The 27,443-nt window shown below is 39.4% G+C and overlaps 2 protein-coding genes across 5 annotated transcripts in view; both read left to right on the forward strand.

Moving 5' to 3' along the window:
• The window catches only part of LOC100001832 (uncharacterized), a 61,448-nt gene extending 47,885 nt beyond the window's left edge, over window positions 1-13,563 (forward strand). For 2 of the 4 annotated variants that reach the window (XM_073948688.1, XM_073948687.1), the window contains 3 exons: window positions 8-160; window positions 10,541-10,670; window positions 12,054-13,563. In XM_073948688.1, coding sequence (XP_073804789.1) covers window positions 20-160; window positions 10,541-10,670; window positions 12,054-12,952 — 1,170 coding nt within the window. In that variant the 5' untranslated portion in view covers window positions 8-19 and the 3' untranslated portion in view covers window positions 12,953-13,563. Of the gene's footprint in view, window positions 1-7; window positions 161-2,234; window positions 2,273-3,640; window positions 3,734-10,540; window positions 10,671-12,053 lie in introns of those variants that run through there. The other 2 variants (XM_073948689.1, XM_003198708.7) reach the window with 2 other exon arrangements.
• Window positions 13,564-17,650: 4,087 nt separating this feature from the next.
• On the forward strand, window positions 17,651-27,443 carry zgc:165515. Its single transcript, NM_001099227.1, is given in 3 exon segments — window positions 17,651-17,736; window positions 20,968-21,085; window positions 26,250-27,443. Coding segments are annotated over 2 exon segments (978 nt in total). The 5' UTR covers window positions 17,651-17,736; window positions 20,968-21,018; the 3' UTR covers window positions 27,161-27,443.

Below are 27,443 nucleotides of genomic sequence, written 5' to 3' on the forward strand. Positions count from 1 at the left end.
CCTGCAGAGACATCCTGGAATGTTATTGGTTCCACCGGGAGGCGTTCGCATGAATATTCATGAGATTCTCCCGACTGTGGGCGTGACCGCGAGACGACGCGCAGGACAACTAGAAGTGAAAGTGAAAGGAAAATATCTGTGCAGATTCTCCGAGCACAAGGTTGGTTCTGGATTGTTTCGACAAGAGATAAAATGGGAGAGATGTCAGAAGAATAAATGTGAAAACTCTGTCATCATTCAGCCGACTCGCCCTTTAATTGTTTTAAACCTGTTTGACTTTCTTCCCTCTGTTAAACACAAAAGAAGACATTGGAAAACCTGTAACCATTGACTTCCATAGTATACGTTTTTCCTATGCTTTCAGCATTCTTCAAAATAACTTCTTTTGAGTTCAACAGAATAAGGAAACTCATAAAGAGAACCGGTGCAGTGGGTAGTACGATCGCCTCACAGCAAGAAGGTAGCTGGTTCGAGCCTCGGCTATTTCTGAGTGGAGTTTGCATGTTCTCCCCCGTGTTGGCGTGGGTTCCCTCCAGGGGCTCTGGTTTCCCTCACAGTCCAAACACATATGCTGAAGAGGAATTGGTTAAGCTAAATTGTCCATAGTGTATGTGTGTAAATGAGAGTGTATGGGTGTTTCCCAGACTAGTGATGGGTTGTGGCTGGAAGGGCTTTTGCTGCGTAAAACATGCTAGATAAGTTGGCGGTTAATTCCACTGTGGCGACCCCTGATTAATAAAGCTGAAAAGAAATGACTGATGTTTACACCCTCTCACATGCTCTGAACAGAGGATAGTGAACAGCAAATGTTCCTATTTTGGGTGGACTATCCCTTTAAGAAACATTGTTATTCAGGCTTTTTATGTTTTATTCGGTTTTTCCTGCTCTTTATTTGTGTATGCTGAGTATTTATTGCATGCTTTTGACTCGTTCATTCGTTTTCTTTTCGGCTTAGTCCCTTTATTAATCAGGGGTCACCACAGCGGAATGAACCGCCAACTTATCCAGCATATGTTTTAAGCAGGGGATGCCCTTCCAGCTGCAACCCATCACTGCTGAAAAAAACAGCTTAAACCAGCCTAGGCTGATTGGCTGGTTTTAGCTGGTCGACCAGGCTGGTTTTAGAGGGGTTTTGGCCATTTCCAAGCTGGTTTATTCCAGCCATTTCCAGCCTGGTCTTAGCTGGTCAGGCTGGAAAATGAGCAGCTAAAGCCAGCTTTACCAGCTTAGCCAGGCTGGGAGCCCAGCCAAAACCAGCTACGTCCAGCTTAAACCAGGCTGGTCAAGCTGGTTTTATCTGGATTAAGCTGGTAATTTTCCCGCCTGACCAGCTAAGACCAGGCTGGAAATGGCTGGAAACCAAACTGGAAATGGCAAAAACCCCTCTAAAACCAGCTTGGTCGACCAGCTAAAACCAGCCAATCAGCCAAGGCTGGTTTAAGCTGGATTTTTCAGCAGGGTGGGAAACATCCATACACACTCAATCACACACATACACTACGGACAATTTAGCTTACGCAGTTCACCTATAGTGAATGTGTTTGGACTTGTGGGGGTAAACGGAGCACCAGGAGGAAACCCACGCCAACACGGTTTGCCTATGAAGTTAAATGTTGTTCTAAAGGTTGCCATTTATAACAACCCTGCTGAAAAAAACAGCTTAAACCAGCCTAAGCTGGTTGGCTGGTTTTAGCTGGTCGACCGGCCTGGTTTTAGAGGTGTTTTGGCCACTTCCAGGCTGGTTTCCAGCCATTTCCAGCCTGGTCTTAGCTGGTCAGGCTGGAAAATGACCAGCCAAATCCAGCTAAAACCAGCTTGACCAGCCTGGTTTAAGCTGGTTATAGCTGGTTTTAGCTGGACTCCCAGCTTGGCTAGGCTGGTCAAGCTGGTTTTAGCTGGTCATCTCCCAGCCTGACCAGCTAAGACCAGGCTGGAAATGGCTGGAAACCAGCCTGGAAGTGGCCAAAACCCCTCTAAAACCAGGCTGGTCGACCAGCTAAAACCAGCCAACCAGCTTAGGCTGGTTTAAGCTGGATTTTTCAGCAGGGTAATAATAATTACTATTATTATTAACAACGATATTTATTGAATGTAGACTGAACGTCGAGAGGCAGAAAGTGCTCTTCAAATGAAAGTGTTTGTGCTCTGAGTGAGCAGCAGGTGGCGCTAATGCTCTGTTTACCGCGCTTGACCACATAAACAAATATAAACGTCATCAGGCTGCGCTGCATTCTGCTGTGATCGCTGATGATCGGCGAAGAAAGGAGGAAAGGTTCGTGTTCTTGATCATTTATCTTGTTTATAACATTGCCAATCTTGTTCTTTTCTATGCAGATTTAATCATGTATAATACATCTACAATATACATTGTTGTACATTATGTATTATTTTAGTAAACGCATCTGCATTGCATTAACAATGAGAGTGCGTCGAATTTCGCGTTGTATATTGTCAGTTTGGATACACATTGTTAAATAATACCTAGAGAAACGGTTTACCTGCTGGTTAAATTACTGAAACGTTAAATAAATAGCAAGAACCTGCTGGAAAAAGCAACTTAAACTAGCCTAAGCTGGTTGGCTGGTTTTAGCTGGTTGACCAGCCTGGTTTTAGAGGGGTTTTAGCAACTTCCAGGCTGGTTTCCAGCCTGGTATTAGCTGGTCAGGCTGGAAAATGACCAGCTAAAATCTATTTGACCAGCCTGGTTTAAGCTTGACAGGTTTTGGCTAGGCTGGTAAGCTGGGTTTAGCTACTCATCTCCCAGCCTGATCAACTAAGACCAGGCTGGAAATGGCCAAAACCCCTCTAAAACCAGCCTGGTTGACCAGCTAAAACCAGCCAACCAGCCTAGGCTGATTTAAGCTGTTTTTTTCCAGTAGGGAAAAACAAAAAATATGTATTTTTACAAACCTTTTGCAATCATCTGTGACCCAGAACCACAAAACCAGTCATGAAGGGTTTGCTTTATTTATCTTTTTAAACATACAGTTGAGTACAGCGTCTAATGTAATCCCTGCTGACAAATCCTGCTTAAACTAGCCTAGGCTGGTTGGCTGGTTTTAGCTGGTCGACCAGGCTGGTTTTAGAGGGGTTTTGGCCATTTCCAGGCTGGTTTTCAGCCATTTCCAGCCTCGTCTTAGCTGGTCAGGCTGGAAAATGACCAGCTAAAGCCAGCTTGACCAGCCTGGTTTAAGCTGGACATAGCTGGTTTTAGCTAAGCTGGTCAAGCTGGTTTTAGCTGGTCATCTCCCAGCCTGACCAGCTAAGACCATGCTGGTCCATGCCTAGGCTGGTTTAAGCTGTTTTTTCAGTAGGGATGGCCGAGATACATTTGTAAATATCCTTCAATTAAATAAAAAAAGCAACGCAACTATTAATTAAAATAAAATTGTGATATACAGTAGGAAATTTGCGAAATATCTTCATGTACATTGCCAAATTAACTCCTATTGTATATTAGGGGTGGGCGGTACACCAGTGTCATAGTCATCACCGGTGTGACATTGTGCCACGACATGGATTTTTTTAATACCGTCAATACCGTAATAAATCAATTATACTCCATCCATGAACGGCTGCGTTTACATCAATAATAGCTCATTCTAAATAATAAGGCATTCAATTTTCTTCAAACGTTCAGTTGTGGTCTGAGAAGAGATGAGTGGAGTGTCAGAACCAGACGGAGAGACAGAGGCCGCTGTTGAGGAAACTGCAGCAGGGCATTGACATGGTGGTAACGGCTGACAGTGACTCTGATCCACTGAAGTGGTCTCCAATGTTTCCGTGCATTAGCCATCTGGCAAAAAAAATACTTGTGCATCCCAGCCACAAGCTCACCCTCCGAGCGTGCATCCAGCACAGGGGGCAATATTGTAACAAGCTCCAGGGCATCACTGAAGCCGGAAAATGTTGACAGGCTGGTGTTCCTGGCAAAGAACTTGACTGTCTAGTTTCATCAGAGTTCAGATGAAGGGAGAGTTAGCTTTTGTGAAAAGTACACATTATCACACCAGGGTTCAACGCTAAGGATTTTTTTTTACTGGGCCGATTGGGCCAATGGTTGAGATTTTAGCCCCTTTCACACATACAGACCTTTCCGGAAAATTACCGGCAATTTTCCGGAAAGGTTGTATGTGTGAACAGGTCCTTTTTGAAAATACCGGTAAATTCGTTCTGGCTATTTTCCGGAAAGAGAAGTTGTAACATTACCGGCAATTTGCCGGAATGCTGCGCTGTGTGAACGCAGAAGGAAGATTGCCGTAATAAGCCCGTGCACGTCTAGAACGTGCTGACGTGAGACGTCTGCTTTAGCCAATCACAACAGTCAGACGCATTTACGTCCGCACGGTTTGTGAGAATAAAAGCCTTTCCAGACACATTTAGCTGCTAGAAGTTAGTCAGATCACGTTTATATGTTCTTCTTAATGCTAACTGTGCAAATAATCATCGATGAGATGCTTATGATAAGCCGTTGTTTGTTTACCTTCAAGCTTTGCGTGTGCCCATGAAACAGCCTGTGAGCGCCTGCACACGCACATATTATGAACATCTCGACATGCGAAAGTGATCCTGCGAAAGTTGTTCACAATATTGATCATCCACAGAGTTTGTAATTTAGTCAAATGTTTACAAATACAAGCGCAGCCATTTAAAGCTCATTTGTGGTGAATGATGTCAGAATTTACCGGTATTTTGGAATGGATGTGTGAATGCTCTTTTCCGGAAAAATTCCGTAACGTCCTCGCCTGTGTGAACAGCGCTTTTTTGAATATACCGGTAAAGTCGTTCCGTAAATTTTCCGGATATTTACCGGTATCACTGTGTGAAAGGGGCTTTTGACTTGCCCTGCCAAAGTTTTCACTGGCCCCACCAAAAAGAAAAAAAAGTGAGCTATTTCTTAGCCACACATTTTAAATAATGGGACAAAATAATGTATGTGAATGTAGAATTTAAACATTTAAAAAATGTTAATAAATGTATAATGAGCTAAATTCTAGATTTTATGCAACGAAAGAGCAGTATGGAAAATGTGCTGGTGTTTTATTGCAATTCTAAATTATTTTTTTATAAAAATGGCTTGACAAACTGAGGACAACTCTTTGTTTTTTTTGGGTTTCTGAATTTTGTACCCATGTAAATTGTCTGCTTCCAAGACTTCAGAAACAGACGTTTTCTTTGAGCCTCATAGTTTGATTCATGTTGACATCTTTTCGCTGTACTAGTTTCAAATTTACAAAAAAAATAATAATAATAATAACGAGCTCATTAGGGATGTAACGGTATCAGAATTTCACGGTACGATAATACCTCGATATGAATGGCACGGTGCGGTATTTATTGATTGATTTACAGGAAAACAAAACTAATGAAAAGACTCGAAAAAAGTGCCAAAAGTGTTTATTTACCTTAGCACTGAACATATCAATGACATACAAATTAGCCATCTATCTGTGAGTTTCGAAACAGGAACTTCAATTTTTCAATTTTAATAAAAAAAAACTATTAAACTATATAAAAAAATAAAGTTTCAATTTAGTATTGTCGAAAACTCATCACATTCAACATTTAATCACTCACTCACTTAGATAGAGATGGGGTTTTGTTTTTAAGAAAAATTATCATATATATATAATCTGGCAAAAGCTGGGATCTCTGGGCATTTACAATGTCCACTGCAACAGAAAAAACCCCTCTCATTTGGGACTGAGGTTTCTGGGACAGAGAGATTTGATTTAGCCGATGTTGACCGCAGTGGGTACCGCTGTTCATTGTCTTTCCACCACTTGAGAGGACAAGCCATGAGTGAGATAGAGGTCTCTTTACGGTACAAGTCAATGTCTGCATCAATCTAACAAGTGTGCTGTGTTCTGCAGTCCCCATGACTGTTATTAGTCGTATTCCCCGACTTATATTTCACCACAGTCTGGCAGTGCCTGCATACTGTTTTTCTCTTTGTCACCTTTTCTCCTTTTTCGTATCTTTTTAGAAAGAAACCAAAATGCTTCCACACATCCGATTTAAAACCCACTTTAGGTCCGATCATTTCCAGCTCTTTTTCTTCACCGCTACTAGCAGCACACTCCATTTCCGCATTACTGGATCTGTAATGACAACAGACCGCAAAGGATGATGACCACGCCTAGGCTGATGGGAATTGTAGTTCCCGCTACCTCCCGTTCGCTTCATTCTCCTGAGCAAACTTTTCTCAGAAATATAGTTTTATTGAGTAATGCGCCTACGGTAATATTGAACAAAATTACTATTGCGGTATGACGGTATTTACAATATTGTTACATCCCTAGAGCTCATCGTTACTGGCCGATAGGGGTCAGTGACAATCCTGTCTACTGTCCCGAGCATCTTTCACGCTGGGCCTGGGCCACTGGGCAGTCCTTATTGTTGAGCCCTGTACATTGTTCTTGTGTCATTACACTGCTAATTTTTGTTTTGGTGTACACCGTTAAGTAAGATCTTTAAGTTTTTTTTTTTTTTTTTTTTTTTGCAAAATAAATATGTTGAGAATGCATAATACTCTCCCATGTCTCTTTTAGATAAAGATGCCTACCATTTACTTATTATATTATAAAAATATGAACTTTATTTACATACTAAAGGGACAGGCTACTCCTCCCAAAATGTACTAAAAAAAAGCATATTATACCGTGATATTATACTGTCACCGTTCAAAAGATGAAAAATACCGTGATATTAATTTTAGGTCATATCGCCAACCCCTATTGTATATTGACTGAGGTAAAGTTGGTTTCATGTTCACACGTTCATTCATTTCAGAACAGTAAGAACTTGCGATGCACTACTGTGAATATTTTGTCTCATTTAGGATGCGAGTATGACTTCAAAACAACATTAGCACTAGGGGTGGCTGACATGAAACTGACGTTTCGACACAGTGTCGAGATCCCGAAGCGCAAGTGTTTCGAAACACTGCACCGAAGCACCCAAGTCACGTGACTAAAGCCTGGTTTATACTTCTGCGTCAAGTGACCGGCGTAACTCACGGCGCAGGCAACGCGTGTAGCTGTGCATTTATACTTCTGCGCGCTGTCTCTGCTGGTCTGCATTAACACTTCCGAAACGCTAGTTGGCAGTGAGGTTTAAATGTTCCTCTGTGTCGAGTTTCTTCGCTTCTGTTTTGCGTTTTCTGAACACTTCCTGGTTGTACAAGTGACTCAAACTCGCTCATTTTGAGGCAGGAACCGGCGGACGTGCAACAACTTTAACTATGAGGTAAACACAAAACAAAACTTTCCATCCGGAGCTCCTTCACAGGACTCCACACTTGTAAACAATTGCTCCATCAGGCTCGCACCATTCGCGCGGCTCTCGGTCCCGCCCAGACTCGTCAGCGCTACCAAGCCGACCAATCACAGAGCTTGAGCTACGCGTCGTTGCGACATGTAGTTACAATTTTTGAGAGGTGCCGACAGCCACGGCGAAGGGCTATCCGTCAGCGCCGTAGCATACGCCGGCGTTTGACGCAGAAGTATAAATCAGCCTTAAAGTGTTTCGAAACACCTGGTCACGTGACTAAAGCGATTCAAAGCATGGATCAGCTTAAAAGCGTTTCGAGACCTGGCGAATCTTCATTTGGCTGCCAAGGCCGAAAAAATTCCCGGTTCATATGTCCTAGTGGACTGTACGTGTGCACGCTGATACCATGCTTCGAATTACGTTTTGGGTTCGAATCCCGACTTGTACAAATATTCTGAAATCATGGTTTCATGTATTTTAATCATGTTTCTGTTTTGTGTAGCCTAAATAGGATACAGCTGCAGTTGCGCCCTCAATATAGCATCATTTTTGTAACACTGTAAAACTATAATTAATAATTTTACAGTACTGTGATGTAAGGGTGTCACAATCCTCCAAATCCTCGATTCGATTACATTTTCGATTCTAAAGGCACGATTCGATTTTCGATTATGAATAATTAATTAATGACCAATTAATTATATGTAGCCTACCGTTTAAACTACCTGACCTGCATGGTCTTTGTTTTACCCATAAACAAATCATACAGTAAATGAATAAAGGCAAGATACACACATAATTACCACCTGTCAATCACTTTTTTCTGCGGGACTCGTGAATAGGCAGTGATCTGTGTCGTTATAATGGCGTCGGTAAAAAAAGACGCACAACCAACAGGAACCAGCCAACAGTATCTGAGGTGTTCGCTAAAATGACTAAGTACAAGTGAGTGAAAGATTGAAGCAGTCCTCTGACTGCCTGGACCTGCTGTCTCGAGCGCATGGCTGTGTGTGCGTCTGTGTCTGTGTGGTCACGTGATGTGCATTTTCAGAGGTAGAGAGGAAGGAGGGCTGCTCGGAAATGCTACACGCCACTGTGGATGTCAAATCGTTGTCGTTCTAAAATGCCATTTAAAAACAAAGACAGTGTAAACAGGGCCTGAGTGTGTACTTTTCGCGAGCGGATTTGCAACGGGGGCAGGCGGAGGATCGCGATGCCGGTGTTTATCGGACGAGCCGTACGTAATACGTACAAAGCAGAGCTTGCAAAACTGTGTTTTTTTTATTTGTCGACAACAGGAACGCTGTCAACATAACTCACTGGAAATTCAAAATGCTTCCACACCGGCGACTTCATTGAAAGAGGAGAGGGTTTAAGTTCTGTCGACAGGTCTCCTGCTTCTGCAGTTTAACAAGCACTTCAACAAGCCTGTTTTTCCCCGCTTGGCAAGCCAAGCTGACGTGACATGGGGGCGTGGCAGCATCGACGATTCTATTTTTTGATTCAATAATCGAAATTGAGCATAAATTTCGATCGATTTCGATTTAAAATAATCGAAATCGTGACACCCCTACTGTGATGGATGGTTGGGTTTTGGGTTTGGGTAGACATTAATAAAATACAATAAATGGGAAATTTAATGAATAATATAAATAATTCTTGATAACTTTAGATCACAGTTTCTGATCTAGCATTACATCCCTGTTTTAAGACCAAATCAAGACATATTTATTAACAAATTGTTTATTCGGATATCAGACCAATGTTGAAACAAAACGATACAAGAGCAATGCATAACCAACTGGTATTAAAGCACTTCAAAACTACATCGACCTGGATTCGATCCCACTATTCCTGCATGGAAGACAAACACCTTAACCACTCCACTATATTACTTGAAGGTTGGATAATGCAAAGTGGGGTTTAATGCCTCAATTTGCTCAACTGTTCTTTGCTGAAGCCGTTTCAGTGCAATACATAAAAAAATGACCACTAGGTGTCACTGTAGAGTGGGGTTTCGAAACGTTTCGAAGTTTGCTTCGACTGTTTCAGTGTTTCACGAAGCCTCGCTTTGCCCACCACTAATTAGCACTAGTTAATTGACTGTGATCAGTGTTGTACTTTGATGGTCTTTGGCAGCTAATAGGATTCCACCATTTAGAACTGGCAAAGAATACAGAAATTATATTACGAAGAGTTTAAGCTTAAATGTGCAAATATAAAACCAGCTTTACCTCCTTTAATTGTATAGGGGTAGATTCACAGTCCACATGCAAAGATTATAAAATGCATACACAAATACAAATGTTCATACTTTAAAGAAAAATCATAATATTACATATTTTCAAGGATTTATCATGCTGATGACCGTTAAACGCGTCTTAATAGTCTTGTGAAAAGAGTCCATTAGTAGATCATCCATATTTTTTAGCAATATTAAAAGAAAAGTTTCACATGAACACATTTTTACAAATGAATCCACTATATACACCAGCTTATTCACCAATTAGATGTTTAGAAGTAATATAGCCTTTACATTTCAATATTATTGTTTATATTTCTATTTTTATACACTGCAAAAAATGCTTTTCTTACTTAGATTTTTTTTTGTCTTGTTTCTGGTCCAAATATCTAACAATTCCTAAATCACGAAGAATTTTCTAGACAAGCAAAACATACTGTCTTGTTTTGAGAAAAAATATGCCAATATTAAGTGAGTTTTTCCGTAAAACAAGCAAAATAATCTGCCAATGGGGTAAGCAAAATAATCTTACGTCAAAAGAAAAAAACAAGATTAATTTGCTTACCCCATTGGCAGATTATTTTGCTTGTTTTAAGGAAAAACTCACTTAATATTTGCATGTTATTTCTGAAAACAAGACAATTTGTTTTGCTTGTCTAGAAAATGCTTATTGATATAAGAAATTTTAGATATTTAGACTAGAAATAAGACAAAAAATCTAAGCAAGAAAAGCATTTTTTTTTTGCAGTGTAGAATATCAATATGGTCATTTTATTGCAACTGGCACAGGCTTAAATCATAGGTCTCGAACTGGAATCCTGGTGGGCCGCAGCTCTGCACAGTTTTGCTTCAACCCTAATCAAACACAGATGATCCGACTAACCAAAATGTTCAAGAGACTAATAAACAGGTATGAGTTGGAGCTAAACTATGCAGAGCTGCGGCCCTCCAGGAATTGAGACCCCTGGCTTAAATGCAGTCTTATAGAATCAAAGATTATTAAATGTGCGTTACTTAAACCCACAGAGGAAAACTCCTGCTGAAGCGACTGATCTCCACACTGTTATAAAGATGGCGTTTATTAAAGAGGAGAGTGAAGACCTGAAGATTGAAGACACATTCAGAATCAAATATGAAGATTCGCAGGAACAAACAGGTTGGTTTTCACTTTCAAAGCTCAATTGTTTAATTATTTAATTTAATTTGTTAGTCTTTTTTTTTTTTTTAAATCATAAAAACAAAGCAAAGAAATTCATTCATTCATTTTCTTGTCGGCTTAGTCCCTTTATTAATCCGGGGTCGCCTCAGCGGAATAAACCGCCAACTTATCCAGCAAGTTTTTACGCAGCGGATGCCCATCTAGCCGCAACCCATCTCTGGGAAACATCCACACACACATTCACACACACACACGTACACCACGGACAATTTAGCCTACCCAATTCACCTGTATCGCATGTCTTTGGACTGTGGGGGAAACCGGAGCAAACCCACGCGAATTCAGGGAGAACAAGCAAACTCCACACAGAAACGCCAACTGAGCCGAGGTTCGAACCAGCGATCTTCTTGCTGCCTCGCCCCAAAGCAATGAAATATTAGTTTTATATTTGTCACTGAAATATTAATTTATATCAAGTTGAGTTCTTATTTCTGGTTTAATTTTGCTTTAAATCTTCTGCAATTCAAAAATATACTAAACTGACAGATTTACAAAAACATAAATACCTTTCACAGAAAAGATATGCTGCTACTTTTAAGGAGCTTTCTCAGATTTTATGATAGACTTCTGGCACAAAAAAGGTCTAGAAATTAGCAGCTTTTTACTTTCAGTAGAAGGTTGTAGCTACAGAAGAGCCCGAGCTTTAAATGGAAAAATCATCCAAACGTTTTGGTCATTTTTGAGCAAGATGCCTAATAGCCCAATAAACAGATTTATTATTCTATGCTGAACTTAAATTGCTGCCACCTGAGCCAGAGATTAAAAATGTAAAGCTGCGGTCACACTTGAGTTTGTGCGTGCAAAATTCTGTCGTATGGCGCTGCGGAACGGTCCGGGATTAAACAAGATGATTAGTCATTTAAAAAAGCGAGCGATTGTTCTATGTTTTAAATTTCTGTCCAGAGAGGTCATGGTTTGATCTTCGATTGGTCTCACACAGTCGATTGATAAGATTTCGCAGGTCAGTTCACCAAGCTTGAACTTTCCAATGCATCGATCTGCGAAACTTGACGCATGACCTTACGTTTCTGGTCTGATGCATTCCCGTGCATCACTTTTTTAATCTTTATTCTTTTTAACCCCGCCTGTTTTCGCAGCACCGTACGACTAAATTTTGCATGCACAGACTCTAGTAGAGTAGGATCTGAAGAAGAACTTGGTAATTAAAGACAGGTGTGTTTGATCAAGGTTGCAGCAGAACTGTGCAGGAAGGTAGATCTCCAGGAACAGGATTTAACACCTCTGCTCTAAATATTTTAACATTTGTTGCTATATACCTGTAATTTGGGCTAATCTTTAACACTGTCTTTTTTGCTTCAGACCCGATTATGCTGAAAGAGGAGACTCGAGATCTGAATGAATTGAATATTGATGATCCCCACAGAAATCATTTCATAACTGGAGAGGGATCTTGTAGATGCCCACAAACTGAAAACTCTTCCTCACAAACAACAAACAAATGTTACGAGTGTGAAAAAGGTTTCGAACATAAAAAAACCTTTAAAGAGCACATGCTAACGCACTTTATAGATGGCTGTTTTATATGCCAGAAGTGTGGAAGGAGATGCAAAAACTGGAGAACCTTCGAGAAGCACATGAAAGTTCACACTGGAGAAAAACCTTTCAGCTGCCAAGAGTGTCCAAAGACTTTCGCCCGAAAGGATAAACTCAAACTCCACATGAGAGTTCACACTGGAGAGAAACCGTTCACGTGCCAAGAGTGTGGAAAAAGTTTTGCTCAAAAGGGATACCTCAAAATCCACATGCGATTTCACTCCGGAGAGAAGCCTTTCACCTGCCCAGAGTGTGGAAAGAGCTTCATTCAACAAGGAGACCTAACGGTCCACATGAGGATTCACACTGGAGAGAAGCCTTACACTTGCCAACAGTGCGGAAAGGGTTTTTCTCACACTTTAAGCCTCAACATCCACATGAGAGGTCACACCGGAGAAAGGCCTTTCAGCTGCCAGCAGTGTGGAAAGAGTTTCAGTCAACTAGTGGGCCTTAAATTCCACATGAGAATTCACACCGGAGAAAAACCCTTCAGCTGCCAACAGTGTGGAAAGAGTTTCAGAGTGAAGACGAACCTCACAGCGCACATGATCGTTCACACTGGAGAAAAGACTTTCACCTGCCAGGAGTGTGGTGCGAGTTTCAGAGTTCGAAAGAAACTTTCTTCTCACATGAGAGTTCACGGGTTGTCAGAGTTAGAAGTCTGAAAAGACTTTTGCAAAATTAATTTATTCAGCAGGTCTGAGTGTGGTAAGACGGTTAAAAACAAGTGATTTCCTAACTCACCTGTGCCCTCACCCTCATGGTAATAGGGTACCAGCGAGCCCTTAAAAACACGTTCAACTAATTTTAGTCCACAGAAAAGCTTACAAATTATTCCTGTCCAAATATTCACACTTGTGGTCCTGGCCACCTGAGTGGAACTCCATTTCCCACAATCTCCTGCGCTGATTACTCACTCACCTGTTTCCCATTGTCTATTTAAGCCACACGCGAGCTCACACATATTGCGAAGTCTAGTGTTTCCTGGCTGACCTAGGGTTTTCCTACTTTGGATTTCTGTGTTTGACTCTGGACTGCTCTCTTGTTCTGCGATTTGTTTATGCTGCCTGCCCTTGAAATCATGGTTTTCTCTCTATGGTTGTATCCGAGATCGCCCCCTTTACCCGCATACACTAATGAATTGTGAATCATACTGAACGAATCGTAATGAGCTTATGAATCATGCACTAGTGAATTGGAGCTCTAAGAACACTAATGTGGATTGTGTTTTGATTGTGTTTTGCTGTTCGATGAAAATAAAATAATGTTGACCGTGTTTGCGATGGTTATTTAAAACTTACTGTCTATTAGTAATTAAACAAAGTATTTACATTTCTTTTATGTATGATTCTGCCATGGTGGCATCAAATTAAACAGTTGTAAAGCCAACTAGCTACCTAGAAGCTTGCAATGCGTGCCACGCCTCAAAGTTCTGCTGATTGGCCCACTGCTTTGGGACTGACGTTAGTGAGTGGTGCAGCGGGTCAAAGTTTTGATCTTGACACTGTGCCTAAAAAGCACGGTGCAAAGGTGTGTATAACAATCGAGTATGTCCAAGCGTAATTACCAGGGCTGCCAACTCTCATGCATTTGGCATGAGACTCCCACAAGCTGGGCTTCCAGCTAACTCTATCAAGCCTCTTCAGCTGCTCCAGAACGCAGCAGCACGAGTGGTCTTCAATGAACCTAAACAAGCACATGTCACTCCGCTGCTCATCCGTTTGCACTGGCTGCCAGTTGCTGCTCGCATCAAATTCAAAGCTCTGATGTTTGCCTACAAAGTGACTTCTGGCCTTGCTCCTTCTTATCTGCTCTCACTTCTGCAGATCTATGTGCCCTCCAGAAACTTGCGTTCTGTGAATGAACGTCGCCTCGTGGTTCCATCCCAAAGAGGGAAGAAATCACTTTGCGAACACTCATGCTCAATCTGCCCAGTTGGTGGAATGAACTCCCTAACTGCATCAGAACAGCAGAGTCACTCGCTGTTTTCAAGAAACGACTAAAAAATCAACTATTTAGTCTCCACTTCACTTCCTAATCTGCAATTGCCTCTCTGGATATCACACTAACTGTACCAAAAAAAAAAAAAGTACTAATACTTTCCTTCTTAGACTTTACAGACCTGAAACTTGCCTATAGCACTTATTCATTGTTGCTCTTATAGTTGTGTAAGTTGCTTCCTTGTCCTCATTTGTAAGTCGCTTTGGATAAAAGCGTCTGCTAAATGACTAAATGTAAATGTAAATTAGCAGGATTCTTTCCTACCCAACACTCCACTTTTTTTCACGCATGCCGCCACACTGCCCATTACCACCCCCATCCCTATTTATAACTTACTAGCCGCTTAAGATCGCCACCCCCACCCGCTCTTCTCTTATGATCGCTACCACCACCCAAACATCCCTCCCCATCCCCTGCGGGTTCAATTATTCCCTGCTTATGTTCGCCATCCACCCACCCACCCCCTTTCCCCTTACTATTTGGGGCCGACAATAACTGTAAATACCAATATATTTTGAGGGCAGGGAACAAATTCAACCCTGCATTTACTAAGAATATTAATGGAAATATAAGTCACTGTGCCATCTGTGCCAGTCTGAGTACCTTCTTGTTTTGAATCTTAAATTTAATGCACAGTTAATGTTTTTCTGGTGTTTTAAGCCTGGTTTATATTTCTGCGTCGAGTGATCGACATCACCCACGGCGCATGCCTTGCATGTAGTCCTGCATTTGTTTATGTTGCTCTGCAATAACATTTCCAAAACGCTAGCTAGCAGTAAGTGTTATGTTTCTCTGTGTTTTGTTTTTTCTGAATGCAACCTTAATGTACAAGTGGCTCAAACTCGCTCATTTTGAGGCCGGAATCGGCGGATGTGCAACAACTTTAATCATAAGGTAAACGCAAAACAAAATTTTCCATCTGGAGCTTCTTCATGTAACTCGACTCTTGTAAACACTCGTTCCAACAGGTTCGCTCAGCTCTCGGTCCCACCCACGGACGCCAATCCCAGAGCTTGCGCTACGCGTTGTTGCGATGTGTAGTTACATATTTTGAGAGGTGTACATCAACCATGAGGAGAGCTTTCTACATAATTCAACAACTTGACATTACCAAGATGACATAACTTGTTATAAATCTGTCATGAACATGATTGTAATGAGGCCATTGTAATTGTCAAAATGTTTTAACACTGCCATTAGTATTTTTCTACAGTGGTACAAATTGATTTTGTAATTAAAAAATAACAATTTGATGTGTTCCATGTAGCCTAAACGTCAGCAAAAAGCCTAATTTTAGGCTACACTACAGTTAATATTACTATTTTACAATTATTTGTAAACCTAGTGCGTTTTAAAATGCGTTTAAATTAATTATTGTGTTTTTAATAAACATGGTTATCATCAATGGTAACAGACAGAATTTCTCAACATTGACTTGGTTCAATGTGTATAACATGGTTAATAACAATATGAAACCAAAATAAAAAATTTCAAATTATATATGTACACAAACAAACACACACATATGAATATATACATATATGCATACAGAAACCTGTAAATAAGCATAAGAAAATAAACTATATAATGTCAGAGAAGTACATAAATGAAAAAAGTGTCTACTAAAATTATTGTAAAACGTCAAACAGAAAGAAAAGATAGTTTGTGGTCACCTATATCCTGAGACATTTTGTTTCTCGTGCGTCGTTTAATTAAATCACTTAAGTTTTAATAATGGAGATCAAATTGTCATGTATTTGGTTCCAATTGAAGGATTGATAAAATCTTTGCTCTGTTAATTTAGGCAGTGGACTGTTCTAGTCGAACAATGTCTATAAAATAGTACAACCATTGCTGAACTGACAGGAGATTAGGAGGGAACCGGGAACTGATGTTTTCTTTGCATCTGTTAATCCTGAGAAAAAAAGTTCGTTTTTAATTCAAAGTCAGGGTTACTGAAGAATCATCATTTAAAATCCGTTTTGTATATTAATATAGTTCTGTCTTTATCCATCAAAATAATGATCATTTTAATGTTTTAATCAATTATGGCCTTTGATTTTTTTTAAATGTGGAATGGCGGGGGGGTGCGTTTCTCGGCTCAACCCCAATAATATCCAGCTGCAGGCCCGCAGAACCACACACGTTTTAGGCACACACAATCTAGGCAAACCATATATGGTTACGACGGATGTTAATGTTATTAACGTCTTTTTGAACATCGTCATCTATATATTTTGATATATGTGGTTAATAAATATTGTACACAAGAAACAACAGTGTTTACTTTACTTTATTTCACAAATATTGCGATCGAAACGGCCGAATGGGGAGCAGTGTTTCCGATCGCCATTCAATACAATAGACTGAACAGTTTTTAATCAGTCATTATAGCTGATCAGTCATTATCTGACAATAATATAGCACATACTCATTTGCTGGCCTTGCTGAACGATCTAATTTGGACATGTTTAGTTTATATAATGCATTAATTTTTGATGAAGGAAATAATAGCAAGTTAATATAGGCAATAATACATTATATGCAATAAAAATATTTTTACAAGTAAGAAATGTATAACACTGTATTAATATTTTACTCAAGCGATTTAATAGTGTTTATTTATTTGCTTAACTTTCTAATAATCTTTTAATTAATGATTTCCCACATTTAATACTGTAGTAATTTATAGTAAGCAAATAAAGCAAATAAAAAAAATAGGAACAAATTAACTATTAATAATAAAAAAATAATAAGTAAATATATATATATATATATATATATATATATATATATATATATATATATATATATATATATATATACTTATTATAATCAGTATATATATATATATATATATATATATATATATATATATATATATATATATATATATATATAAAGTGACATATTATAGTTTGCTTTTTATATTTTACAACAAAGTGATTTTAACCAAGTAGGATAATATTAAGACCTTGAATTAATTTATTACACTTAATCCAACAATTACACGGTCTATGATTTCTTTGTGTATGTGGACACATGAATAAAGTCATAAGTGTCTTTAACCAATTATTTTTATTTACATAATTTGAGTTCAGAAACTGCAGAGATGTTATAATCATCGTAACGATATAATAATAATAATAATAATAATAATAATGACTGAAATGGGAAACCATACTTGGAAATTCAATAGGTGGCGACTATATATGGTTTGCCTAAATCGTGTGTCCTAGATTGTGTGTGCTGCGGGCCTGCAGCTGGATATATCTCGGCTCAACACACGGTGAGAAAAGAGGGGTCTTTTATTTTGACACTCGCTACCAGTCCATGATGGTGAACTGCGCATGCTCCGGGACCCGCTGACTGCGCTCAGAAGAACTACAGACGATCTGAGGAGCAGACTTGAACCTATGGAGTTTTCATTCATTATCCCGCTTTACAGGTAAATATAAACATGAAGAAGATAAACTTACAGCGACTGCAATGTTACAACGTCTGGTGAATGTAAAAGCTGAACTGTTATGCAGTTTAAAAACGTTTTCATACGTTAGATGATGTTCACGCTGACGTTAAACATAGGCAGTTAAATATGCACCATTGATTGTTATATCTGTCTGTGGTGTTGAATTTTTAGTTCTTGAGGCAATAGCTGTTGGTTTGTACACGTAAGGAGTTAATGTATAGCTTTACATTATTATATTAACGTTTATTTGAAACTCGGTCCTTGTGTTTGGCGCGCTTGGTAGTCACGTGATAAAGGAATGCATAACAAATCCTGCATAGGGTGGCTCTCTAAATGTACTCATAACAGTTGTATTTTACACAGACTTAAATAAAATATGTTGCTGAAATTATACTATATTACATATATGAATACATTAATATAGACCGGTTCAATGTGGTCATGTCATTAGCCCATGAACATTTGGACCTGGTTTTGGCTAGGCTGGTCAAGTTGGTTTTAGCTGGTCATCTCCCAGCCTTTCACATTTTAAATCCAATGCCTCATTATTAAATTGTTAAAATGACAATAATTACATGAAATATTCTTAAGAATAAAATATGTTCTTTGGAAAAGTGTACTTGCATCGTGATAATATTATATTGTCATTCTTCGGTTTTGTCTTAAAAATGGTCTTAAAATGACAATAATATTGTTTATTTCCATTGTAATTCAAATAATACAAATGTTTAAAGTTTTAGGTAAAGACGTCAAACTATGCCCAAGCATGCGAGCTAACCTACTATATTGTGTAACCGATAAATAACCGAGTCGTCACTCTTCATTACCCAACCAATATCAGCGTTAGCAAAAAGTTAAATGTTAGAATGTAATGTTTTTAAAAAAATAGTAGCTAAATGTAATATTAATAAGATTTTAAGGCATTAGTGTAGCAAAACAGAGAGCTGTCTACCCTAGATTATCATTCAACCTAGCTGCAGCGCATGTGAAAGCTGGATCCGCAGCAAATCCACTTACTCAACCGCACTACAGCCTACCTATTTCATTTATAACACTGCAATCTTGACTTCAATTAAATGCCTCAAAAGACATTTATTAAGTGTCCTAACTTGAGACAGCTGCTGAATAATGGGATGATTCTTTTCACAACAGTAAAAGTGCGCTTTAGCAATGTCAAAATGAAAGCAAACATTCTAAAGGGTTTTGCGTTTTGTCAATGTTATAGCTTGGTTTTTTTAATGAGTAAATATAAATAGTTATAATATGAATTATAGTGTAGACTATGCAATGTCCAAGTAAACATTTTTATTATTAATCCCTAACTTAAAAGCTAATGTGTAAATGACTGGTGGTGGCGTCTCTGCTAAAATGAATTTAACGGCTATATTCTTTAGCGTTTTTTCCATTTATAGCTTAACCACTTAAACTCTGCTGCTATTTGGGGATTTCCGCCTGGATTTTGCCGACCCAAATTTAAAAGCTTCCCAAATCCACATAAAGAGATGTAAATGCAAAAATGTGGTATCATTTTAAAGAAAACCCTTTGAATTTTCATAAAACACTATTGAAAGTGTTTAAAATAACTGTATATGTCGTCTGTGTTATAATAAACACCTAAAAAAAGAGGCGCTTTTTGTATTTTTTTTTTTATAAACTCAAATTTGAAAGTGTACCTTTTAGGTTCTGTGTGGTCTAGCGTGCTGTAATTAATTTTGGTGGTTCCTGCACATGTCTGTAATCATAGGAAAAAAGAAAAATGTCTCCACCATAATCTATGCTAAAGTTATTGCATTCCAACTGATGAGAGGTGCTATACAAGCCACAGAGACGACCGATCCTTGTTTACATATATTTCACTATTCTTTTGTTTGATCAAACATAATTCACTGTGTTTGGGCCACGTCAGACATATAAAAGGATTACTTATGCACATCACCTCAAAAACAGAGGAGAATGGCCCTGAAGCGCACAGCATAAGGTGAGAGATGACAGCTGTCTGTGCTATCTGGGGCTGCTTATTGATCATAAATGTATTGTTTACATTTCTGCGCCATGGAAACACCACAATTCATTCAACAACTGTTTGACATGTGAATATAATTCAGTAAAATGAATGCTAGAACCGTATGAGCACCGGCAAGAGCTTTCATTTGAGCTATACCTTGTACAAGTGTCATGAAAAATTATGAAAATGAACCAATGTAAAATACCCAGCTCGGGTATCCAAAATACTGTGTATTTAAGTGTAAATAACTTTCATACAGTAGAATAAAAACCAAAGTGATGCATATGTGCATAAAATATAGATTCTACACTTTCAAACGAAACCACTTACGGGGGTCTGGTGCAACGCTAGCCCTTTAAATCTGAAAGCGAAAGTCGATGACGTCACGGACCCGGTCCGCAGAGTTTAAGTGGTTAAGAGAGTTGTATTTAAAGAATTGGTTAACCAAAACAGGTTTTTAATAAATTAGGCTGCTCGAACCCTGACCTTGACGCGGGGACCAGATCTCTGGGCTATTGCTTTAATTTGACAATTTTCATAATCGAATTGCCTTTTCATATTATAAAATTTCTACATTTGTGTTCTGAAGGTTGAAATGGCGGGATTGTTAGTAAATAATGACAGAAAGAGTTTTCACTTTTAAATAAACTTCTGTCACGGATTATTTCACAGCATAATTGACACAACCCCTCACTGCCACCTCGACACCGGCGGTTGTTGGTGACTTACCACCGCAGTAGTAAAAAACTCACCGTCACAGCGCTATTTCTAAAACCTGTTTCTAAATTATAATTTGCTGTCAATTTATTAAAAAAAAAAAGAAAACTAAACTGCTTAAAATTATGAATTGAATGTTGATATATTTGAAGGCATCATATCAAAGTCAGAAATTCCAGTATTGTGACAACACTACGCCTATTATGATATATATACGAGACGCACTATTGGAAAGATGGAGCTTCTGAAAGAGGAGATTGAAGAAATAACAATCAAACAAGAAGATGTTGAGGAAAAAAGAAAGCTATCTGCTTGAAATTATGTATTGAATGTTGATATATTTGAAGGCATCATATCGAAGTCAGACATTCCAGTATTGTGACAACACTACGCTTATTATGATACATTTCAATGATCGTTAACTGCTGTTGGTATATGCTTAAATAAAGTCACATAGAATATTTAATTTGCATTATTTAAACCCACAGAGGAAACTCCAGCTGAAGCGACTGATCTCCACGAGACGCACTATTGGAAAGATGGTGCTTCTGAAAGAGGAGATTGAAGAAATACTAATCAAACAAGAAGATGTCGAGGAACAAACAGGTTGGTTTTCGTTTGTTTCCCAGCTCAAAGTCCTTTGCAGATCTTTCCCCTCTCTCTGCTCCTTGTGTATTTCTGTCTTCATTCCACTGTCCTATCTAATAGTGATGGGTCGTTCTTGAACGATTCGTTCATTTTGAACAAATCTTCAGTATGGCTCGGGAACTACGGCTGCGTCCGAAACCGCCTACTACTCAGTAGGTACTGTATTTGAATTTAAACGTACTACTTGCCCGTTAGAAAAGTATGTTCTATACAGTATGAACGTGAAAAGTATGAATGGAATTCGGACGCCATTTTGTCATGGTCACGTGACCCACCTGCGTCAATTGCGTCGCTTTACTCCCATTCATGAATTTGCTCGCGGGGCATCATGGGATAGCCCAGCATGCATGGGATCGGCACTTCAGAATTTCGCCGGAAGTAGTAAGTCATCCGGGTACTTCTCGCATACTGATTTCCGAATTCTATGAATTCGGACATACTACTCGGCTTGCATACTGATTTTAGCGTACTATATAGTATGGAAGTATGCGGTTTCGGACGCAGCCTACGAGTTTGCTCAGGGAGTGATTCGTTCATTTGTGCGTGCGCACATTTGTGCAGGTGGTATCGTTCATTTCAAGCCTTTTGAGTTGTTCATCGCGGAAAGGCAGAAGCCAATCATATGCGTTTAGAGCCGGAAAAAGAATTAAACCGTTCAACTCTCGAGTCCTCTATCGGGTCTGAGTCATTCGTTCCTCACGGGCCAATCATACGCGTTTAGAGCCGGAAAAAGAATTGATCCGTTCAACTCAGGAGTCCTCGGGTTTGAGTCATTCTGTCACGTGATGAACGAACGACTCAAGAACCAGATAACTCGAAAGGTCAACTAATTATCATGGCTCTTATCGACTCAGAGTGTGTGCATTGGTTAAGATTCTATGTGACTGTCAGTGTAACGTGAACGAACCACTGATGTTTCAAGACATGAAGAGGTGAGCTGAGCAAAGAGACAACAATGCCTTCATAGACAAAAGAGCAGGTAAACATTGAATTATTATTTTCTCCTTCGTATATTCTATTTATGACTTATTTGTCGTGTGATCAACCTTTTAGGCTAGTTGTAGATGTGTTTGGAAGCAATTCGTAACATTTTAATAATATTTTGGCAAATTGAATCAAATGAACGAAATGACTCGAAAAAAAGATTCGTTCATCTCAATGAACGAGACTCAAAGATCCAAAGCTGCGTCCCAAATCTCATACTTAAGCACTATTCTACGCCATTTTGTAGTATAAATAGTGTAAGTAGTGTGTTCACATTGAAAACTCTAAAAATAATAAGTGCACTTTAATTACCCGGATGATGCACTCATTCAGCCGCTAAAATGAAGTGTGGAATGATGGACACTTCACGCACTCAACGACCACAGGTTTGCTTACGTAGCGGAAGGGGCGGAGCTATCGGCCGTACATGTTGAATAACTTTATTAATTTTGGATGGTGAAAGCAAAATTCTCCAACGAGAGTGATTATAGCGCCTCCCGATGGTGAATGCGGCAACACTCGCGGCAGGTATTATTTGATAAGTCGGTCGTTTATTTCACTGATCTGGCGACCGTCAAACGTCATCAGGGAAACGGTTTGAATTTCCGCTTAGTAAAAAAACATTAGTGTGCCATTTGGGACGAAACTACATACATATACTATCCTGTTGAGTGTGTAAGTGCATAAGTACATAGTGCATGAGTGCATAGTGCATAGTGTGCCATTTGGGACGCAGCTCGAGTCAGTTAAGTGATCTGAACTTCCCATCACTACTATCTAATAAAGGTCAATTCTAAAACCAGTTTTAGCCATTCAGCCAAGAAAATGACAACTTTTACGTTGTGTACCCAGACCATTTGTACCTACAGAAGTGTCTTGCTTTAATTGGGAAAATCATCAAAACCCTTTGGTCATTTTTTTATCGAGATGCTGATCTAATTCGATGATCTTTGCTAAGCTAAAATGCTCCCGGCTAGGGCTGCAACTAACGATTATTTTGATGATTGATTAATCTGTCGATTATTTTTTCGATTATTCGGATAAAAGCATTCTTTTCCAACCCTTTATTCAGAAAAGCTCATCCCTGAGCTGTTATAATAATAATAATAATAATAATAATAATAATAAACTAACTAGTTTTGTCCTGTTTTCAATCCAAATATCTAAATGTTTTTAAGATACGTACTCGACACATGAAATATCATAAGAAATCACTTAAGCTCAAAATTAAGTGATTGTTAGCTTAAAACAAGCTAAATTATTTGCCAATGAGGTAAGAAAAATTATCTTAATAAGATAATCTCAAACAGAAGTTTTCAGCATCACTTCCTTTTCTCATGCCATTTTTCTTGTCTGGTCTCGATGGAAGATTTTTTAGATATTTAAACTGGAAACGAGACAAAATGACTTGGAAAGAAAAGTTTTCTGCAGTGCAGCTATACATGACAACAGATGGAAAAAAGATGGATTCAAACAAGGCCAATGAATAAAAATGTGTCTTTAGTCTTGCAATGCAAAGTATTTCTATTACCGCTGCTGTACCGCTGTTATTAACTCTTTCACTGCTGAGTTTAAAAGATCCTCTGTGGCCCGGGAGTCTGTTTTTTTAGAACATTCACCCTTAATGTTTCCGTGGGGACACATCATGTTTGTCCCGTGACACACCGCAGCCACAACAGCGATGTATGACAGATGTATCCCTTTTATTTCATTTTTTTCTGTTTTAATTCAACGTATTCACATACTTGCTCATGTCATCAACTACCTGATATTCCAATTCACGTAAATGTGTAAGTGATCGTGATCTATACCGGGAGATGGACGTCTCCATGTTTACTTGCGGCCGCTGCCTCGTTCATAAAAAGCAGAACACGCAGCATTCAGCTGGTACATTCATACGTTACTCCCAAAGTACATGCTAGTGAGTGGCTGGTGCACTTAAAGAAGCGTAGATTCAACTATATAGTTACTTTCACTGTGTGTGATGTGTATCTGATGAATAAAACACATCGACGATTTATATTTGAATGGATTGTTAGACTTCCTTGTGTGTTTTACAAACTCTAAATGTATTGTTTTACTAGTACTTCTGTGTATTTACATATCTAAAACAAGTGAAGTATTAGGTGGTTTAAAACGCTGCATAATTGTGATAATATGACACGTCTTTCAGCGGAGTTAAGTTGGTTTTGTTTTCGAAAAGAAAAAACGGGGAAAAAAAGCACTTTTCCGATGGTCCCTTACTGAGAGCTGTACTCAGCGCAAGCTCTGGCTCAGCACGTATTGCGACTGCTTAAACGAAGCAGTGCTCGTAGTATCGAGCGAAAAAATAAAAAAGACAGCTGTGAAACATAACCTGCTTCGTCTTTTTTTTAGAAAACACAGTTTAGATCTTTTTTGAGTTATTGCCATCTATCACTGAGTGTGTCAGGAATATCGAAAACAAAACTTAACCCCACCGCCTTTCCCAGCACCAGGGACTTTATGGTTCTCACTTCAAAACAGAACTAAATTCTGAAGTGATTCTTCCGCATCATCTGTCTTCTTGAGGCTCTGAACTCTTATCAGTGCGCAGAGACGAAGAGAGGCCTTGTTCTGTCCGCTCCACACTGAGCTTTTTTGAAATCAAACGTCTCCGAGTCGCGCGACACAACGAATCGATAACTAAATTCGTTGCCAATGCTTTTAGTAAACGATTTTTAACGATTTAATCGATTCGTTGTTGCAGCCCTACTCCCGGCAGACTCCGAGATTGACTGAATTAGTTTACAAGTGACAAAACTCAACTGTTTAACTGTAAGAAACTTGTAACATAACTTGTAATCTATTGGAGGAAACGCTGATGCTAAGATAGCTTGAAGGAGATGAGAATGGTGTTATGTGTTTAAGTTATGTTGGGTAAGACGTAACATTTAAGTGGGTTTCTACTGGTGCTGGGTGAAAATAAGAGAAAACGGCAAACTGATATGTGGAAAGAAAATAACAATTTATTAAACAATGAGGACGTTTACATGGACAATACTCTGATTAGGAGTAAACCGCGATTTTCATGATTAATTTAATCCAATTAAGGTAATAATCGAATTAAGACGTGTGGAGTATGCCGATTTCAGTCGCATCATTGAAGTGCAGTACAGATATGTAAACACCTTAAACTACTACCATCATGTGGGACTTTAAGCCGCATTTTTGTGACAGGATAGTCCCCCACACAAACACACACACTGTTTGATGCTCTTTGCACCTAGCGAGTCCGTGCAGACCACAGACACCTGCATCGTGAAATGCAAAGTTTTTTTTTTCCCTCCATTCAGCATGCTGTATGAACTCGCATTAAAACAACACTCTTCCAGCAGTTCTTAACCTGCATGATGGAAGCTTTCAGCGGTGCTTCTGACTGAGCCGAGCCCAGTTTGATAAACTGTTGTCAATGTAGGGAGGAGGATTTCCCCCCGCGACATCAACAACAGGCGCTACGTCATAATTATGCCCCCTCAATTCCCGCCGCGCCATTCACGCGTATCGTGCCGCAGAATGTCTATTTGCGTCTTTGCATGGACTTGTAAATCACTTGCGCTTGACGCTTCTTCCACGTCTGGTGTGAACACAGCATAACAAATGAAAAAATTGTTGCCTCTTACTGTCACTGACACAGTTCACTAACGGACTACACATCCGCCACATTGTGGACTGCAACTCCATACATGCACTTCGCATACGCCCACCTGTTCTTAGTTCCGATTATGAGACGCACAGACACAGCTGAAGCTGCTCAAAGACTAATTACAAGGACTATAAAGACAGCACACACACACACACACATTGTTGAGTCCTTTTGAACAGCCTTGTTTTTGACCCTGTGCCTTTTGTTTGTTTACGTTGACTGTCTGTACTGACTCTGGCCTGTGTATTTGACTACAACTCTGGATTTGGCTACATACATCCGTTTGGCCCTGTTGACCGTTGCTTGCCTGACCATCTCTGTATAATCAGCCCTCACTCCGTCACTTCACATTACACTTACAAAGGAAACCTTCCTTACAACAGTGTTGCTTGTCTTGATGCTCTAAATGTTTTGATATTTGTTGCTTTTCGCATAATTTGGACTTAAACACTTTTTTTTTTTTTTTTGCTTTAGACCTGGTGTTGCCGAAGGAAGAGAATCAAGATCAAGACGTGTCCGAAAATCAGACCTTCGTTATTAAAGAAGAACCTTTTAGTTGCTCACAAACTACAGAGGCTTGCACACAAACAAAAGTGCAGAGCACTGAAACCAAATGCTCTTTCACCTGCCAAGAGTGCGGAAAGATGTTCGATAATAAAAGTAACCTCAGGAGACACTTGAGAACTCACACCGTCAAGGAAGATTTCTCCTGCCAAAAGTGTAATACGAGTTTCACGAACCAAAAATCCTTAGACGCTCACAGTAGACGTTACCGATGTACGATTTACTCCTGCAAACGGTGTGGAAGAATTTTTCCAGCAAGAGGTGATTTGGAGGTTCACATGAGATTCCACTCTGCGCCGCTGGGCCTTTCATGCTATCATTGTGAGAGAGGCTTCAAACTCGAAAGCACCTATAAACGGCACATGCGGGTTCATTTTATAGATGGCTGCTTCACATGCCAGCTGTGTGAAAGGAAATGCCAAAGCTTGAACGTGTTTCAGGAGCACATGCGAATTCACACCGGAGAACGACCTTTCAGCTGCGACTACTGTAAAGTAGGTTTCACTGGCAAAGCAGGCCTCAAGAACCACATAAAAGTTCACCATGAAGATAAAGCGTTCATATGCAAACGCTGTGGAAAAAGTTTTGCTCAGAACGCGCACCTCAAGATCCACATGAACTCTCACGCCAAAAAGAGGACTTTTAAATGCCAAGTGTGCGGGAAGGATTTTAGTAGCGAAAATGTTTTTAATTGCCACATGAAATGTCACAGAATAGAGAAGCCTTACACGTGTGCACAGTGTCAAAGAAATTTTGTTACAAGCAGAGGACTCGAATCGCACTCGAAGGTTCACACAGCAGGGAAAGCGGTTACCTGCTAAGAGTGAGGAAAGGGTTTTTCTCAAATGCACAGACTAAAAGTCCACATGCGAGTTCACGCCTTTAGAAAGACTCTTACCGGTCAACAAGGTGGGAAGAGTTTCAGTAATAAAAGGGACCGTACGCTCTACAGACAAGTCTTTCATCTGTCCAAACTGTGGATGTGGTAAGAAATACAGGAAAATCAACAAAAGAAGATTATTAAAAAGGGGAGTTGGACTGATTGTGTTTGTTTGGAAACTACTGCTGCTTTCCTGTTGAAGCACTCAATAAATGCGTTCCATG

Source organism: Danio rerio, chromosome 4, assembly GCF_049306965.1.
Source record: "Danio rerio strain Tuebingen ecotype United States chromosome 4, GRCz12tu, whole genome shotgun sequence".
Classification (NCBI taxonomy): domain Eukaryota; kingdom Metazoa; phylum Chordata; class Actinopteri; order Cypriniformes; family Danionidae; genus Danio; species Danio rerio.